General features: G+C 36.1%; 1 protein-coding gene across 1 annotated transcript in view; it reads right to left on the bottom strand.

Annotated features, from left to right (window-relative positions):
* The window catches only part of ADAMTSL1 (ADAMTS like 1), a 347,780-nt gene extending 333,295 nt beyond the window's left edge, over positions 1-14,485 (bottom strand). The window contains exon 1 of the mRNA XM_042877544.1: positions 14,265-14,485. Within this exon, the coding sequence (XP_042733478.1) occupies positions 14,265-14,417 (153 nt within the window). The 5' untranslated portion in view covers positions 14,418-14,485. The remainder of the gene's footprint in view (positions 1-14,264) is intronic.
* Between the last annotated feature and the right edge of the window lie 6,020 nt (positions 14,486-20,505).

The following is a 20,505-nucleotide window of genomic DNA, read 5'->3' as shown; positions in this document are numbered from 1 at the left end:
TCAACTGTTAGACACCTTTTTTACTGAGCATCCAAAATTTTAAAAATATTCAATAAAGAAAACTCTCACGTCATAAATTCTAACAACACAAATTAATTTTTGAACTTATAGCAGATCACTTCTCTTTTGAACAAGTAAGATCTGCAAGTTGTTTTTAAGAGAAAAATTTATTCAATTCTTATTGCTTTCTCTTTTCTTGATGGAACAATAACTTATAACTTCTGTTTACACATTCTTCCCAGAGTACTGCAAACACTGCTAGGGATAACTAGACCACTTTGTCCTTTGGTGTCTCTTTTATCAAATGAAAGGATGCACAGGCAGTCACTGATTTATAAATAAATATTTTAATTTGCACTAACATTTTTTGCATCTTAAGTATCGTTGAACCATCACACGGCATGCAAAGAAGAACCAAGACATTGTTCCAGGTCTAAGAAATTTGCAAGGATAAAAAATGCCATAACCAGAAAAATTCAGATTATTGCATTCAGAGAGACTGAGATTCAATAAACTATGTTCATTGTGTGGACTTGCCAAAAATAGATCAAGATTTTTCATGACAAACTTCGATTTCTCTCCTGACTGACTCAGTATACGATATTCTACGGAAATAACAGACTGCAGCCCATCACAGGGAACAAATCCAGGCAAGGAAGAATGCAGCATTATTATTTAATCTGAACATTGAAATGAGTGAAGATAAGTATTTCCCTAAAGTAATTTTAGTTTTTTAAAGTACAGACTAACCAAACTAAAGTATGTTGTCCTCTGCATAAAATACAAGAGTGAGTGCAAGAAATATGATCATGCATAATTTAAATAACAGGAGGAGTCAAGACGTAGCTCAGGAGGTTAGTTACTGGACTACATCCTCTATTTAGTGCAGTGCTTTTTTACTTTGCACAATCTATAGTCTGTGAGACCATACCCTAAGAAACACAATAATTTGTTTCACTTAACAGATTATTTTCACCTTTGATGTAATATTACAGAGCTAAGTGAAAGATGGTCACAATTACGATCACTCAAACATGTTCTGCAGTAGTACATACCCTTGGACTGGAGAAATACATAACTCTGTTCAAAGCATGCTAAAATTATCATTTTGTATGATTGGAAGTTGTGAGAATATAAGGCAAGGCATATGGCAATGGCGTTAGCAAAATATACATAAGTATATATAAATACATACACATTTTATATGTATAAATATACATATTTATGTATAAAATTAATGTTTTAGGCATACCGGTTGCTCAGTTATTTTAGATGAAACTTATGAATTCCCACTGTGCAACAGATATAACCTATATTGCATTGATTCAGCAAACATAATTTACAAACTATATTAAAATTCATAATGGCCAAAACAGCACAGTTTTGAATCAAAACTTCTACCCTGAATCATCATCTGCAAATGATCTGTGTTTCTAATCTACATCACAGTGTAAATTTACGGATATTACACTTCAATTAAATACTCCAACATAAAAAAGTAATGTTCATAATGATTAGCATCATATTCAGTAATCTGACTGCAACTGTAATTAAAACTTCAGAATCTATATAGTGCTCTGCATCACACAAAAACATGATGTACATAAATCCTACACAGAGCACTATGCTCATTTCTTAAAGAAATCTGAACAATCATTGATGTATTCATAAAAATTTAGAATTGATAGAAACGAATGGCTAACTCCTGATAATTTTTGGGATTCTGGACAGTAAGACAAAATTCAGGACTTAAAGGTTTTACTTTATTTATTGCTTAATTAATATTTTTTTAATTTTTGTTTTAATCTTACTATTATTTTTTTTTTAATACAATTTTAAATACAATTTCTTTGTGACATTCTTGTAGTTTGTATGGTCAGCTACACCCATCAAGAGTTAAAAATTTGCCTGTCATGTATATATCTCCACAGCCACGCTTACCACTGTATGTGTTCTTAGACTTTCTTCCTCACTTATCTGCTCTCAAAAACATCAGCAAAAACTCTACTGGTCAGTTTTAAAAATTGCTCAACTGCAAAGCAAATGTCAGTTATGATTCAGCCCTAATTTTGCCTGTTTACAGGCTTGTTCAGCTTGCCAGATATTCCAGTTTGTTGCCAAGATCATTTTCTAAATGAAATCTCTTTTGAAAATCACCATATGAATATGTCAACAGGTCATGAAGTATTTTCATTACAAACCTTGTAGAAAGTTCTAAAGCAACAGTTAGAAAAATGTCTGTTTCATTAGGCATGAGCATGAAATCTTGCTTGAAAACATTTACTTTGGCAAGTCGTTTTTCTCTTGGTGGCCCAAAACATTCTGACTAGACCATCTTGGTGGTATCCAGTACCAGCCCCAGTGAAAAAGATGTAGTAGGTGAGCTAACCATTATAGATAGATGTTAGATCACATATTGGAGACAGGATTGCTCTAATGTCATTAGTGTGAAGAAGGGAGTTCAGTTATGTGCTCTAGTCCCTTAAAAAGAAGATGACTTTGGAACTCTCACTACAAGCCTCAAAGGCTCTCCACAGAGTATAAATTTTATCACAATCATCAGCATCTCACTACATCTCAACCTCCCACTTTTCATTTTTTCCAGAGTTTCACACTATTGCTGCAGATGTGAAGGTTTCCAGAGCCCTCTAAGAAAAAACTCATGAGGCTTGCATGGACAAAAATGTAGAGAAATCTGGTAGTTAAAGTATTCTTTTAGAGCTATATAAAAGGAAAGGGCCTACAGTATCTTGTCACAGCTGTGCTTCTCCACAGAGGACTTCAACACCATGAAACTCAAGAGAGTTTGATCTTAGCACTGAAATTCAACATTTTTGAATTTAATCTCCTTGTATTTGAGATAGGGAACTGAGTACAAAGCTGAATATTGGCTTTAATGCTTTTTGAAACAATTGTGCCAATATTGGAATACTGCTAAGACTGTGCTAAGTGGGTTCCAAAAATGTTCACAGAGCAACAGAAAGAATGCCATATATGAGTTTCTCAGGATCTATTGAATCAATATGAGTCTGAAGATGACCATTTCCTTGATTGCATCACCACTGGTGATTAGGTTAGTGGAGTCATTGCTACAAGCCAGAGTCAAAATGGCAGTCCATGAAGTGGCAACATGCACTCTTCATATAAAATAAGTTCAAGACACAGTGCACAGTGGGTAGATCTAGGGGTAGAAAGGAGTGATCCTTCTGGATTTCCAGGCACCCAGACAAAATTTAAAGTTATTTTATTTGAGAGAGATTTTTTTTAGTCTTTTGGAGTTTAAGTCAAGAGCAGCATTAAACAAAATAATCTGGCAAATTGTGAAATGCAATGACTCCTTCCCCACTTTGTAGCAAATATTCATAATATAAAAAGGGTGAAGTGGTTTGACATAAAAATTGAGAAGTAAAAAAAAAGATTTCCTACTACTTTGAGATAAGTTTGAAGACTTTGTACAGCAAGCAAATGTGAAACTACAGAATTGTTGGCCAAGGTGTGTAACCTACAATTATAAACAACCACTGTGCCAATGGACAGGCAATTGTACCCAGAAGGACTCTAGAGTGAAACCTACAAACAACAGGCCTGTGAGACTGAAAATAGGAGATAGAAAAACAAAAAGAGAGAAAAAGAGAGAAAAAGATAGAGAGAGAAAGAGAGAGAAGGAGAGAGGAGAGAGAAATGGAGGTAGGGAGGAAGGGAGGAAGGGAGGAAGGGAGGAAGGGAGGGAGATCTTCATGGGAAGATCTGCCCATGGCAAGGATTATCTATGAGGATACTATGGGAGACAACCTTGATGAAGTCAAGGTAGAAAATATCCAATGTTCTCATCTATCTGAATAGTCATGACATCCCAAAAGGCTACTAGATCAGTCAAGCATGATTTTCTCTTAATGAATTCATGTTGACTATACCCAACACCTTTTCCACTGGCTTGGAGATGGCATCCAGAATAAGTTGTTCCATTGCATCCCTAGGAACAGAACTGAGGATGATTCGACAATACTTTTCCCAGTTCCTCTTTCTTGCCCTTTTTGAAGACTGGAGTGACGTTAATCTTCCCTCAGTCCTCTGGCACCTCTCCTGTTCTCTATAGCCTTCCAAAGATAATAGAGAGTGATCTGGCAATCACTTTTGCTAGCTCTGTCAGCATTCATGGGTGCATCCCTTCAGGGCCCATGGATTTGTGTGTGTTGAGTTTTCATAGGTGATCTTTAATCAGATCCACACAAGCCACTGGGAAGTCTTCCTTTCTCCAGATTCTATCTCTTACCTCCACGGTCTGGAATTTCTGGGGGCCATGCTTCGCTGTAAAGACCAAAGGTGTTCACTAACTCTGCCTTCTCAGTATCCTCCATTAGCAGGGCACCCATCTCATTCAGATTCCCTAATCTTCCCTTTGCTATTGTTATACTTACAGAAGTCTTCCTTGTTGTCTTTGACTTCTCCCAACAGCTTTAATTCAAAGTGGGCCTTAGCCTTCCTCATTGCATCCCCATGTGCCCTGACAGTGTTTCTATATTCCTTCCAAAACACTTTTTCCACATTCCATAAACTTCCTTCTGTCATTTAAGTTTTCCATGGGCTCCTTGCTCATCCATGTTCTCCTATTACCTTTGCTTGATTTCTTTCTCATATGGATGCACCAACCGTGAGCTTACTGGAAGTTGTGTTTGAGTATTAGCCATCTCTCTTGGGCTCCCAAACCTTTCAGAAGTCTAATCCATAGGATACCTCCAAATAGGTCTTTGAAGAGGCCAAAGTTAACTCTTTTGAAGTCCAGGGTTGCAATCTTACATACTACCCTGTTTCTTCCATGTAAGATCCTAAACTCTATCTCATTTTTACTGTGGTCAAGGCTGCCCCAACCAGACCTTATTTTGTTTCTAAGAAAAATGTCAAGCAGCACACCTGTCCTCATTGGCTCCTCCACTTCCTGTGTGAGGAATTTATCATGAACACTTTGAGGAACTTCCCGGACTGTCTGTGCCTGGCTGTGTTGCTTTTCCGGCAACTGTCAGTACGGTTGAATCAGTGAGAACCAGTATTTGTGACTGTGAGATTACTTTCAGGTGCTGTAGAAGGATTTATCAACTTCCTCCCACGAGACTGTCACCCAGTTTGCTTCTTAAGTCTCACCCTTAAGCTATCCACTTGTTCATCATTCATGCCTAGACAGAGCTCAATATGAAGCTCTATGAAGAGAAACATCCAATAGAAATTTTACAAACATGCTACAATGGTGATTAGCATTTGCTGAAAACCAAAAGGAAGGATTCCTAACACACTAATTGCAGGTTAGTGCTATACAGCATCAGAACAAATAGGCAGCTGCAAATATTTGCTAACACTAGTTGCAATTAGTTAGCTTATGCTTTAGCATTTAATTGACTAAACGAGGGCAATTTTTGACTGTGTAAGGGATTACACACCAGTAAGTGTATCTGTGGAGTATCTGTGCTTATCACAAATGTATGTGTTTGTACTAAAGGTTAGACATTTTTCCTCAATAAACACCATGAAGTTTACTGTATAGTGTTCTCTATAAAGGGTTGTGGAAAGCCGGGTAAATTGAAAATGGTTCACTGTCAGCTTATGTTTGAAGACACCTATTTTTACTTATCTTCTGTCAAGTCCTAAGAATTAAGTAAGAAAAGACACTCAGCTTTCTTGTTCATTCTAGTTATCACAGCTGACCATGACTTGCAACAACAGTACAATACAAAAAGCAATAAATTATAAAGTTCACTCACCATAATAGACCTATACACAATTTTTTTTGTAGGAATTGCTATATATGTAATAGCACTGTAATGATCAGCATATAAAGTCAGGTACAGGCTTGTGGATTTCTATGAGTTTAAGACTGTTTTGTAAAGAGAGAATAACAAGGAGGACTTAGTTAAATACCATGTTTAGACTTGACTCAGTTTCCTTCTTAAAGATACAAATGCTAAAAATGAAAATGTATATATCGGTGTATATACAACAACCTAAACATCTTACCATAATGCTTACTCCTCCCTGACTGATACTAATACCCTTAATGTTTTGCTTGTCTTTGCAGGAACAACTTTTTAAGTACAAAACCGCTCTATCTTTACAGTTCTGCACGTTAAACATAATTTAATGTTGTGTTTGATTGATCCACAAAGTATCACTAACATGTTCAGAATATTTTCAGCAGGTGTGGACAAGATAATCCTGTCACTCCATTTAATTGCATGCATATGCAACTGCAAGCATTCCAAGGGTGTGGTTGCTTAATTAGGCATTTCAGTAGAAGGCCTTAACAAACAACAGCTGCAAAGACTTTTACAAATAGTCTTTCTAGGTAGACAATTTACAAGTAAGATCAAGACACACAATACTTTGAATGCCACACTCATGTTTAAGCCTCTGCAAACATAATTCCTTTTGATTAGAAATGAAAATTACATTGAATGTCAAAAAGTTGTGCTTTAAACATCCAATCTAATTCTGCAGTGAAAGACTTCATAGGAGTATTTTATAAACACCATAGACAGAGAGATAGACTGATAGAGTTCCTGAACTAATGAGTAACATATTGGAAATTTGATCTGTATGTGAAAGTTAAAATGAATATCTCATTGGACTACCGTCAAGAATATTGTAAATTTTATGAAGATATTGCCTACAATGCTTCTTGTTCAGTTTGAAATGAGAATATGTGCCAGAAATACTTCTTCAGGTATTTATTATTCTGATGATAAAACATGATCAACCTGTTTAAATCTGTTTTAATTCCTAATGAGTTAAGAAGCATTTCCTTTTCCAGGATGGCCTTGAAACACTTCCCTCACTGTATGGTGCAGTAGCAATCCTCTTGCTTGAAGATAGCATAGAAGAAATAGTCATAGGGAAGGGAAGGGAAGGGAAGGGAAGGGAAGGGAAGGGAAGGGAAGGGAAGGGAAGGGAAGGGAAGGGAAGGGAAGGGAAGGGAAAACTCTGGCAAGATGTCATTGTGGCCTTCCAGTACTTGAAAGGAGCATATAAACAGGAGGAAAGATGGAATTTTATGAGGGTGGATAGTGATAAGGGGGAATGGTTTTAAACTGAGACAGGGAAGGTTTAGGTTAGATATTAGGAGGAAGTTCACACAGAGGGTGGTGACGCACTGGGACAGGTTACCCAAGAAGGTTATGGATGCCACATCCCTGGAGGCATTCAAGGTCAGGCTGGATGTGACTCTGGGCAGCCTGGCCTAGTGGTTGGCAACCCTGCATATAGCAGGGAGGTCAGAACTAGATGATCTTTGAGGTCATTTTCAATACAGGCCATTCTATGATCCTATGATTCTATGATTCCAACGTTCTTTTCTGCTGATAAACATGAGACTAAAGCCAGATTTGACTACATCACCCATATGAAGTACAACAGCTTGAATATCATTTAAGTTCATTCTACACCTACTGAAAATGTAACTTAAACTCCAGTAAATAAATTATAGATTTATTACAATTTTAGCTGATAGCTAAGTTTAATATAAATTATTTACATTTTAACATTATATAAAAGGGACAGACAAGCACAAAAATTCATTTTTTCCTAATTATGTGCTGTTGAAGTGCAATTTTCTGTCCATTTTTTTCTTCACATGACCATTGATGAACATGTAATAGATCAAACTATTCAACTTATTAGAGTGACTGCTTACACTATTTCAACATATCTTGGGCCTACAGATATTTATTTTTCTTCTTTCCAAAAAGGGAGCCAGGTATAATACACAGAGTTCCCTGTCTGTAGAGGTGGTAGAAAAATCAATGGACTGTGTTGAGAAGGGGTAATCAACTGATCTGATGTGAAAAGTAGATCGTACTATTTCATTCATTGTTTATGTGATCCAGATAAAATGTAAGCCTAGAATTAAGTGAAACATTCTGTAAATGGCAAATATATATGTATAGTTAACAAAAAAACAAACAAGCTAACTAAAAAACAAAACAGAGGGAGAAAAGGTGGTGTTTAGTGTTGACTGGGCTGGGATTGTGTGAAGGTTAGCAACATTTAGTACGTTTCCTTACTAAATTCCAAGTGGAAAAGCAGGAAGAATATTCTTAACTGCTTAAGAAATTCAGAACTGTGATCATTTATCCTTAGGGCAGCCCCAGTGCAGTATTCACACTCAAACTGGGCTGTTAACCATGGAAGAACAGTGATTCAGTCTGACAGTTCACAGACTTGGTTATTTCAAGCACCTTTAGTTTCCATATCAGCTAAGTTACATAAGTAAGTTCAGAAATTCTGCCCACTTTCTTTCTAATATGCTTGATATACTGGTGCTGACAAAAACCTCTGTGAACCTTGACACACACAAATTAAACTCCAAACGTGCATGGAATTCACTGATGGATCAAGACTGTGTTTTTACATGACTCAAAATGCATTTAAAGAGCTTTTGACCACACGAAAGTGAGAAAGTCTCACAGCAGACACTGGGAACTTCTCTCAGAACTTCAATAGGCTTTAACTCTGTTACTAAGCAACTGATAACCACGCTGAAAAAAATGTTATTTTTCTACTTATAAATTTACAGCAAGATTAATAAAACAATTTGGAACGCAATCACAAGTATTTAACGGTGCATTCTGGCAGTGTTTTAACTTGTTTTATTATTTGGTAATCAAACAACTTTCCCAGTTCTCAGTTTTACATAGCTTTTGTAATATCCTGCTTCTGCTGTATTTCACTTTTTTTGTTTTTCAGACAGTAGAAGTTGGTATTCTGAGTATTTTATGTGAGCAGAAAGAAATTATAATTAGATTACAGTCAAAACTAGTATTTTTCTGACCAATTGTAAAGGCATTCAGTGAACCTATTGCTCTCGTTTTTGTCTCCAGTCACTTAGTCAATTCTTTCTTCAGGCCTTTGAATTAACATGGAAACTGGTTTCATCATGTTCTGTTTTGTTGTTTGTTGTTTTTTGTTTTTAATTCATATTCTAGACAAAAGCTTAACACCAAGAGCTTTATCTCAGTGAATGGTGCTCTTCGAGCAGGTCTAGAGCAGGGCCAGGAAGATTATCAGAGCACGGAGAGCACCTTTCCATGAAGAAAGACTGAGGGATGTGGGATCATGTGGCTTGGAGGAGATTCAAGGGAGATCTCACTGCAGCATTCCTGTACTTAAAGGGAACTTACAAACAGGATACAGACCAAGTTTTTACACAAAGAGATAGTGACTGGACAAGGAATAATATTTTTAAACTGTAATAAGAGAGATTTAGGTTAGATATTAGGAGGAACTTCTTTAATTTCAGGGTGGTGAGGTATTGGCCCATGCTGCCTAGAGAAGCTGTGGATTCCTGCAAGCATTTAGAGCCAGGATAGATGGGGCCCTGGATAACATGACCTTGTGGGTGGCACCCTGCCTCTGACAGGGTGCTGGATCTAGATAATCTTTAAGGTTCTTTCCAACACAAGCCATTCTTTGATTTCTTTGATTCTATGATGCTATGGGTCCACGATTCTGTGAATCTTGTTCAAAATAAACTCTTCAACTAATTCATCTTTGTGTTCGAATTTAGCCATCTCATGACTAACTCTCCCATCAAGATCAGTTAGTTAAAGAATAGGATCAGTGAAGACTACTGAGAATGTAATTTAAGGGAGTGTTCAACTATCACTTTCCTAAAAATTGATTATTTGTTGATATTTTCTTTATTGCTTTTCCTTATTGTTACAAATTAAAAGTTCATAATTTCGATACAAATTCTCTCTATAAATATTGTTACCTCAATAGAAAAATCAGAAATACTTTAAAAAAAGTTCTAAAAGTGAATTGTTCTCTTCGTTGTTTATATTATTATTAAGTCTCCTCCTTTTCTTTAGCTTGGATACTGCGAAAACAAACCTTTGTTTATATTTATTTGTAGCTAGGACACTTGAAGGAAGTCTATCTTTATTTCCAAGGTAAAGTTTTTTTAGTCAGTAAAATACGGTGTGCAATCACTTTTATTTTCATGGAATCTCTTGAAAATTTGGGGATCAATGAGTGTTTAATTCCACATTTTTATTATGTTATTTATGAGTAACGTACAACATTTTTATCCTGTGAGCACTCAGGAGAATTTATAGCTTTCTAAAAAACAGACAGAAAACGTCTGTTGCTTTCTTTATGCATATTTCTTTCAAACTCAGAACTAATCTTTTCCTACTATTGGCTTCACATTCATGTCTGGGACTTTTCTTCTATTTCAAGAAAACATGTACGAAAAATTTTGCATACAAAAAATACATATTTCCCAGATACTGTCTATTTTTTTGTAAAATTCATGTTTAAGATTATTAATGGTACTGTAATTTGAAACAGATTAATCTGAGAAGGAAATCATTATTGATGCAGAGGGCTGGTTCCAAGGCATCCAACTTGCTGCTTCAGTTTTATTATCTCTCTGAAATCTGGACATTTATTTGTTTCTTTTTCAATCTGAATATCCCAAGCATTCCCATACTCAACCCAAAAAAGCCCACATACAGTTCCAAGCGTCCCTGAGGTTGTGATAGTAAAGTTTCAGCTGCTGTCAATATGGTGTTGCAGAAATAAGGAAGCAAATATCCTAGAAGCTACAGAATTCCTTACCTATATGTAAACTTCCTCTGCAGAACACCTATTGAAACTAGCTCCTATCAAGACATCAGCTTAGAGTAAGAATTACAGAATCATAGAATTCTGTGAACAGGAATGCCTACAGCTCAGCGAAGTAGCTCAGAGCCTGGTCCAGTCTGACCTTGAATATTTCCAAGACCTAGCATCCACCACACCTCTGGGCTACTTGTTCCAGTACTTCACTACCCTTACTGTGGAAAAAAAAAAAAAAAAAGATCAATCTAAATCTCCCCTATTTTGAAGCCATTTCCCTTGTCCCATCACAACAGCAGAGCCTGCTATGGAGATGGAGTCTCCTCCATTCTTAGATCCTCCTGTTTAAACACTGAAAGGCTGCTACCAGGTCTCCCTGGATCCTTCTCTTCTCTAGGCTGAACAGCCCCAGCTCTCTCAGCCTTTTCCCATCCCTGTTCTCTAAGGGATGTGTTCCATCCCTTAGATTATTTCTGTGGCCCTCCCCTGGATGTGCTCCAACAGGTCTACATCTGTCCTATGCTGAGGACACATCAGGACACAGTACTCCAGTTGAGGTCTTACCAGTGCAAAGTAGAAGAGCATGATGACCTCTGTGCCGACTTCACCTCTTCTGATACAGCCCAAGATAGCCCGAGGTCCCTTCTCATAGTGCTGTTCTCTATCCTCACATCCCCAGCTTTTTTTTTTACTTTTTTATTCAAAGCTCATGGGGTAAAATAGTGAGCAGATTTCACTGTTGCTTTATCTTACAGATTACACAAAGCAAGAAAATCTTCTCTTTTCTTTTCTTACTTTTTCTTCTTACTGCATGTCAGCTCAAGAAGACATTTCCCTACAATGCTGTCACCGATTTCTTTGTCAAAATGGTATCTTCACAGGAATTTTGTTTGTTAGTTTTCTTGAATAGCCTCCCATAGACCTTTTTTTCCATGCAAACATTCAGTTATCTTACTATCCACACAAAATTTCAGAGTCTACATCAGCATGCAGCAGTGACCTCCATAGCTCAGCAACTCACTGCATGAAGAACAATCTCCTTTGCTCTCCTTTGCTATAGGATACTTTTACATGATGTTTCCTAGTTCTTACAGTAAAAAATACTTTTGTATACATCACCCCCTTGTCACTGATGGCTTTACAGATACAGACATATCTTGCTTAAGTTCTGATGCTCTTTTTTGGTTTGTTTGTTTAAATGGCTAGATCAGTACTGCAAACAACAATCAAGTTAATAGCCTCCATAGATATATACAGCAGTGTAAAAATGCCCTCTATTTTTTTTTTCTCTATTCCTTTCCTATTATTTTTCAGCACATATGACTGATACTAGACTTTGCCATTTCCATAAAATCTCCAATGTCAGTAATTATTCCTAGGTAATTAACCCAAAGTTACATTTTCAAAATTACAGATTCTGACTTAAGATATATCAGATATATCCCTGCTTACATAAAATCCCAATTCACATTTACCATATTTAGTTTAATTAGCCATTTTATTGTCACTCTATCAGTTTTTCAGATTTGCTCCTACATGAAATAACTAAGTTTAACCAACAAATCTACTTATGTAAAAAATATACATTCTTGTACCTGGTTATGGGTAAATAAACAGGGCTGCCTACACCTGTAAAGAGGTGCAGGTAGTCCTTGACCATGATTGCACTGTTGATCTTGCTGTACTGTGTAAATTGGCTGTTTAATCTGCCCACTGCTTTTTATTTTTCATTCAACAATCTGTTTGTTCAAGGACTCTTCCTCTTACAAATCTACTTGTGAGGGATTGTGACAAATGTCTTCTGGAAATCAGAGCTGGATATACCACTGCTCAGGAATGGTGAGACCATATGTGAAGCACTTTGCTCAGTATGGAGTTCACCAGTACAAAAGAGATGGGACTACTGGAAAGAGTCCAGAAAAAAGCCACAACAATGAGTGGAGCACCTCTTCAGTGAGGAAAGGGTGAGAAAACTGGGACTTTTCAGCCTAATGAAGATAAATCTCCTAAATGTGTACAAATATCTGAAGGCAGGGTGCAAAAAAGTTGGAGATAGGCTCTCTTTAGTGTGCCCAATGAGAGGACAAAAGTCAGTGGGCATGAACTGAAACACTCAAGAATCCCTCTGAACAGCAGGAGACACTTCTTTTTTGCAGTGAGGATGATCAAATACTGGCATGGGTTACTGAAGAATGTTGTGGCATCTTCCTCCTTGGAAAAAGATATTCAAAAGCTGCTGAATTCTCAGATGTATGTGGTCCTGTTTGAGAAGCAGTGTTGAACCAGATGATCCCCAATGGTCTCTTTCAATCTCAGTCATTTTGATTCTACAATACCAACCAAACATTCTGGATAATATATTTGCATAGCAAGTGGAGTTCTTTCAAAGAGCCTCAGTAGGTTTCAGAGGCAAAACATTTTCTTCCCAGTCAAATTTACAAAATAGAAGTTTGGAGCCTACTGTTCTTAAAAGACCTAGAAAATTGTTATGAAATACCCATGATAACACATTTTAAAAAGCAAATTCTTCATATGTTGATAAATTCCTAAAGAATTCCATTAGTTTTGCAACATTGCCAAATTAATTAGTAACACAAGAAATTTAATGTTCTCCCCCCACACACATATTATGCTACTGCATTTTAAAATGCTCTGATAAAAACACTAATGAAAATCAACCCCTATGTCATGTTATACCATAACTCATTAAACAGATTAGAAAATAAACCACTTTTAAATTTGGCAGTTGGCATCCCTTTTTTCTTCTTTTTCTCAGTTTTTATTACAGATTATATATACAGACTTGGGACAATTTAAAATGATCTAAGTTTCCCTTGCATCAGTTCCAGAGTACTAAGTGAGCAATTCTCAAGAGGAAGCCTGAAATGAACATCTGCAAACTGTTACAAAAATAGCTTTTACCAGAAAGAGCTCTGAGAAACTTACTTTAAAATATATGTGTATTTTGAATAAGCAGTGGTTTTGCTACCTGAGAGAAAAGAAGGCTGAACAGCTTCTCCCAAGAGGCCTGAGAAATTCTCCTTCAGGCGCTTGTTGTTACTTAGAGTTGTCAATGACTAGCAGTTTCTCAATTCTATACCCGTTTATAACCTCTTGTGATACCTCCCTTAAGAAAATTTTATGAATGTACAACTTCTATTACCTTTTTCTCTCTATGACAGGCAGAATCACTGGACAGCCCCTTTCCAAGTCTGTCACAAAGGAAGACAAAATGACTAGGCTTGTGTACGAAAATACACTTCATTTAAAACTTCCTCCTGGAGCATGCTTTTACACATCAACAAACCTGGCTGTTAATCAATAGCTCTCCGTCTAGGCTATTGACAAACACAAGACTACCCTTTGAAGACAGACACCAAAATCAAAAGGTGTGTCCTGGTTCAGCCAAGTTCCATGACAGGGGAGGAAGGGTTCCACACCTTGGGAAAAGGGGAAGGGGGAAAAGAAAAAGGTAAGGAGGTGAGCCTAGATGGGGGAAGAAAAAAAAAAAAAAAAAAAGCAGCAACGAGCTAGGGAAAAAAAAAGATTTATTAATTACAATAGTACAACAAGAGATAATGCAATACAATACAATATAACGAGAATTGAAGATAATAAAATAAATAAAATGAGAGAGTGACTGAAACTGAAGGCCTTACTCTAACGCTGTAGACGAGTCGGCCAGGGAACACACACAGAGCCAAGGCGAGCAAAAAGGAGGGACAGTCTCCTGACTCCCAGTCAGTTTTATCTTTCCCTCTGAAAGGAAAATGGAAACGGAATAATGAAGTCTTCTGGGAGCTGTAGTTCATTCTTCTCTTCTGAGACTACGTAACAGGAACTATTGACAATCCACAGCACTGCAGCTTTCATTCTTTAACTCCAGTGCACTACATGATGTTATGATGTGGAATATCAAATACAAATCATAAAACCATGACAGGAGTCATTTTGTATTGCTTTATATGAATGCAGAATCACCAGCTCCCCTGAGAAAAATCATAATAATCTTGATCATAAGTTTGAGTTCACAACCAAAATCAGCCAAAGCCACCAAATTTCATGCAGCAAAAATGTTTTTATTTCCACAATTACTACTAGGTAAAAGATGTGTGAAGGCATGAAAATCATGTATGCAGGGAGCTAATTCTGCTACCATTCAACTAAAAATATGAGAACACATGACCAATTTTAGTCACCGAAGTGTTCATTTCAACTTCACAAAAGTACTGTTACATCACAAGGGTTTAGCCAGATTTATGCCCTCCTTCCTTCTTGCACAAAAATTCTCTGAAAAAACAGTGAAAAGAAATGCAATATTTTGCCTCTCACTATAGTGTTTAAGCTATGAGCCAAGTTTCCAACTCAAAGGATTCAGCAATATCCTTTGAAAACATTACCTGTATTCAACAGATCAGATTCTCCCATGTTCTTACCAGATTTTGTAAGAAAGACAGGAATATGAAACAGAGAAGTAGGACTGAATAAGCAATTGTACAAAGACCATCCAAAGATTCCCTGCTTCTGTCACATCTGTAGAACATAGATCACATGAATCATAGTGACTGTACTATGAGAGTGGTTATGAATAATTTTCCACATAAATCAAGAGAACGAGGTCTAAATTATTAGTATAGCAGGAATTACAAATCTGTATAGAAATAAGAGCAAATATTTGATAAAAATTATTCTGAATTTTTATTTCCTTTATTTATTCAGACTGAGTAATACAACTGATGAAGATTTGTAGAAAAAAAATATTGTCATTAATAAAGATGAAGAAATTTGTGTAGAACCTAAGGACTACTTTATAATCCTCTCTATCTTACTAATTACACATTTTAAGCAAGATGTAAACATTTGAGACTGTTATAAAGTGATTGACAGTAAGTCAATCTTAATTAGTGGAGAGCTTGAATGTTTCTCACTAATGATTCATTAGGCAAATAATACAGTATGTTTGCAACAGAGAATCCTAGAGAAACATTCAATTTCCAACCATCAACTTTCTTTTTTTTTGTGTGTGCAATGCAAACATATAATAAACACATTGCTTTTTTTCAATTTACTCAAAAGTATTCAAATCTATCTCTCTAAATTTAGTTCTCATCACTTTACCAAGCATTTGTAATGCAGAGCTATGAAATTCCTAAAAGTTGTTATTGAAAAGTAGGGATTTCTAAAGACCATAAAACTATGTTATACTTAACAATTTCTATTAAAAGGAATTTAAAAAAAAAGGTAGCATTTGTATTGGTCTCACTCTAAGTATTCATGGTATACATTCCAAGGATGAAACTGCATTAGTGTTCCAAATTAGTGATCTATAAAGGGAGGAGAAAGGACAAGGGAAAGGAAAAGGGAAACAAAAAGGGAAACAAAAAGGGAAACAAAAAGGGAAAGGAAAGCTTTCCTTAACAAGATACTTTTCTTTTGATAAATGTCACTGAAAAATAAAGGTCAAAATTTCAAAAGTAAGTTATGAGGGTTTTGCCTGAAATAGTTAAATCTTTTCCTGCAGGTTCAATTTCTTTTGCATCTGTTTCTATATTAGAGTATTTCCTGCACAAATTTGAAGTATCTTTATGTTCTAAACCTGGATAAACCTATTTAAAGCACTGCAAATGTTAACACAGAGTGAAAGGTGATCATTTGATGGCAACAACTTCATGAACATTGGAAAGGAAAGCCAGTTTAAAAGTAATGTTCAGATTCTTTAAGAAAACAGTTAAAAAAAAATTCTTCATGAAAAACTGAACAAAAGCAAAGTCTGTAGAAGCGTATCCAAACTACTACAAAGTTTAACAGCAACCAGATCACATTTGTCTCAAAAGTGTCAATGAAGCTGTTACTCATTTGAGGATAATTTTCTATTCCCAAAGGGAGTTCAAAGCAGAAAGATACGAAGTAATCACAAAGAAGAAAATGTTTAAAAAGCAATAACCAAATAGTTTGACTACCTCCACAGTTTAGATATTTCAAGCTCGTTTTCCCCTGAGATACGCAGTTTACACACGTTTACCAGTCAAGGCATAGAAAATATTCTAGAAAATAGGTTTCCACCTTCCTTGCAGTATGTATTCTGTACTGTAATTGGATGATGAACATGCAGAGATTTTTGAGATTTATCACTCTTCGCATAAAATAACAAGTGGATAAAAGAGGATGCTAAATATATAGCCTTAAATGTCCGAACACAAAAGGAGATACCTGCCATTCTTAAGAATACTCCAGCAACCAAACTATCTGTCTTTTGTTCTGTGGTACAGAACGCAGTAGAACTGTCTTCCCAGTAAACTAATCTTTCATTGTTAGGTCCAAAATAACTTATTTTCAAAGGATTTACCTGTCATAAAGAAACTATTTAATAGAGAAACTATTTAATTGCTCAGCTTTGTTACTTCAACAATAATCTGAGAAATTACAACTCTACAGCAAATTGCATTACTGTTTAATTTCCCATTTCATAGATGAGCAACTGTCTCTGGGGAAGCTGCACCTCACTCCAGATGAATTAGTGAAACATGTGAAAATATATCCCTGCCTTCCACTTTCAGAGGACTGCTTTGTTGAGGAACCTAACAGACAAAACAAAGTAGTTCTTCAGCTTGCTCTCTTTTAAATGTTAAAAGGGGATGTGCAAGTGAATGATGAATGATGAGAATAGTTTCTATAAATCAGTATAGTACTTCAAATAACAGCTGAAAGATCCTGATCTGTTTCACAGAGACAGCATAAAGAATAGATAAGTGTGTGCATCCAGCATGATTCAGCATCTTCCCTTTTGGAGGTTCACTAGAAAATTATGTTATAAAAATTTGTTCCTCCAGCTGTTGGAAAGCATTGTTTTAAAATATTCCTCCGTCTGTTACCAAAGTGTAAAGACACCACAAATATATTTAACAATATTTCATTTGTTTTTCTCTGACACCAAAGCTTGCTGCAGAAATTGTTTGTAATTCACTCATAGTACCAGGTGTGAAACTCAAAGCCAACTCAGAATAGCCACAACATTCTGCCATCAACTAGTAGTAACCTTTATATCTTGTAGAAGATAATTTCAGCTGAAGGATAAAGGCTTTAATCTAAGTTTCCCTAGAGCAACACATAACTTTTTCTAATTGCTAAAAAGGGAAAAGGTCTAAAGGTAATAATAAGGGAAAGCAGTATGACCCATCATGTGAACAGAACAGGCAGATGGAGGTAGTCTGTATATAGTAATTGCCCTCAGATGACAAACATTCCTTATCTGTTCTGATCGGAAGTCACTGAAGCTAAAAGAATTCACAAAGGATATGTAAAACTATGGACAATATTCAATATTTATGAGTTTATTTATGAGTCTGAAATTAAATGAGGATCCTCTAGTGTTCATCTTGAAAACAATGTGGTAATCAGTTCACTTTTCTCCTCATTTCTCTTTGCCCTGGAGAAAGCTTTTTGTATCCAGCTGCAAAGTACTAAAAATGTGAGTATCAATATAGATATGTTAATTTTTTTTTACAGCTTGCCTAGCATACATTAGTACAAGGTATTTTTCCAGATGGGGATCAAGAAACAAACAAACAAACAAACAAAAAAATCCAACAACTAAGCAAGCAAGCAAATAAACAAACTACAGCACGTAAACAAAAAGCCAAAACCCAAGAGATACTATAGCAAAAGTGCATGTGAATAGTTTTGGTTTACCTTTCAGAACCTGGATAACAACAGCCAAACAATCTGCTTAACAGCAACAAGCCAAGTTATAAAAGATGAGTTTTTTATGTGACAGCCAAGCATTTCAGCAAAACAGCTTTTAAAAAAGAGTACATGTTGGAGAGGGATTCCAAAGTATATTTTTTCTACTAGCCTACACAAATTTAAAAGCAGTAAGGGAGTTTTAATTAAATTTGTTAAAGTACATTTCTGAAAGTTTTTTGTTTTTTGTTTTTTGTTTTCATTTTAAGTATATAACAGAGGAAATGAATTTGGAGTTTCTCACCTTTCTGAATTTATGACAGAATTAAAGACACATATTGTCTATGTAAAATGACCAGGCAAGAATACATATAAATATCCTATGCCAAAAGGATAATTACAGCACATGGGAAGAGTTTTCCCTTTTTTTTTTTTTGAGTAAATTACAACAGAAGATCAACTGTAAAGTAGTAATCAGAAATAACTGATACTCTTAAAATGAGTCCCGGTAGCTAATTAATACATATATAACTGACAGGCTCTCTAGTGGTATTGAAACAATGAAAACAATGATTGGTCTTTGAGGATTTAGCTTAGAAGTTCTCCTGTAATACTTCCATTACAAACTTCTCTTTAAAATATTCTCTGCCCCATGCCAGACATTAGCCCTGTTAATGAATTGAAAAAAAGTCCTTCTTGCCAAGAAGTTTGGTATTTCTCTTGTCTAGACAAACACTACACTGTGTGGTTGATAATGTTCACTTTGACAACTCTACTGAGGTAAGGAACAGATATCTGATAATTACTCTTTACTATCATTTTCCTTGAAAAGACCGAAAGAAAATAGACATTTTCCCTTCTTTGAAATTCTGAGAGAAAACAATTTGCTGTGGATAAATAATGACATTCCAGGTGACTCCACTGCATAAATATTTCTGAAGGCAACACCAGATACACAAAACCCTTACTGCTGCCAGTTAAGTGTAGAGATTGACTTTGAAATTCAATAACTTTAAATTCAATAACGGTAGTGAGCTGGGGGTCGGCCTCTTCTCTCGTGTCATTAGTGATAGGACCAGAGGGAATGGTTTCAAGCTACAGCAGGGGAGATTCAGGCTGGACATGAAGAAGTATTACTTTTCAGAAAGGGTGGTCAAGCACTGGAATGGACTGCCCAGGGAGGTGGTGGAGTCACCAACCCTGGGGGTGTTCAAGGAAAGGCTGGATGTTGTGTTGAGGGACATGGTTTAGTGGGAGCTTGGGAATAGGTGAACGGTTGGACTGGGTGATCTTTTAGGTCTTTTCCAACCCTGGTGATTCTATGATTCTATGATTCTATGTTTTTAACTTGCAAAGACAATGATAAAAAGTAGCATTTTTAATAACTGACTCTAGGCATATCACCAGTGAAGGTTATAAAGACATTTGAACAACACACTTTAAAATGGCTGACAAGAATCATTTTGGAGAAGAACTTTTTCACTGAACTTAAAATTTCAACTATTTTCAGCTCCAAGAAATAGATCTTCAGGTAAGATAAAATGCTAGTAGTGCATCTCTCTACCCTTCAATTATACATAGGTGAACTATCAGCCTTATCTGTTCTTCTACATTTTTCTTCCATAGTCACTTTTCACAGTTACACTTTTAAAAATTTCTTTAGCACTGGTTGAAACCACTCAGGATCCACACTGTAATCAGAAGTTTATGAGAAAGAGGTGGCAATAGAGGCATTCTCTGCATGCACATGATGGAGCCTGAAGGTCCTCACAAACCAAGGAGATCAATGTTCCTGCCCTGTCTTTTATGTTTTCCAGTACCAACAGCAGGCACATGCTATCTTTTTTAATGACTGTGAATAAAATTGCAAGTGAATAATCAGCTCTGAAACAGCCGTGTAAGTAGCTCAAATATCAGACAGAGATTTACAAGCAGGTCTGCAGACACTGTGCAAACTCCTAATCTTGGTATTTAGCTCCTAAAGAAGCTTTCCAGGGTGGAATGTGCAGGCAGAATAGAAGAGAGATTTAGAATATTAAGAGATTCAGAGAGCTGAAATTATTGGGTAGAGCACTGAGATATCTTTTTTTCTCTCCCCTCCCTTTCTGCCAAGAATGCATAAGCTTTGCTAACACTGGGATTATTCCATTTTGACAATTTTTTTCATCAGTTTAATGTAGTGCAGAGCCTGCAAGCCAAATCCTTTCATGTAGGTTTCAC

The sequence above is a fragment of the Lagopus leucura genome, unplaced genomic scaffold (assembly GCF_019238085.1).
Source record: "Lagopus leucura isolate 7727_CA_CO unplaced genomic scaffold, USGS_WTPT01 Super-Scaffold_100018, whole genome shotgun sequence".
Lineage (NCBI taxonomy): Eukaryota > Metazoa > Chordata > Aves > Galliformes > Phasianidae > Lagopus > Lagopus leucura.
Note: the sequence above shows the minus strand (reverse complement) of the source record. Positions and strands in the feature narration are given on the sequence as shown.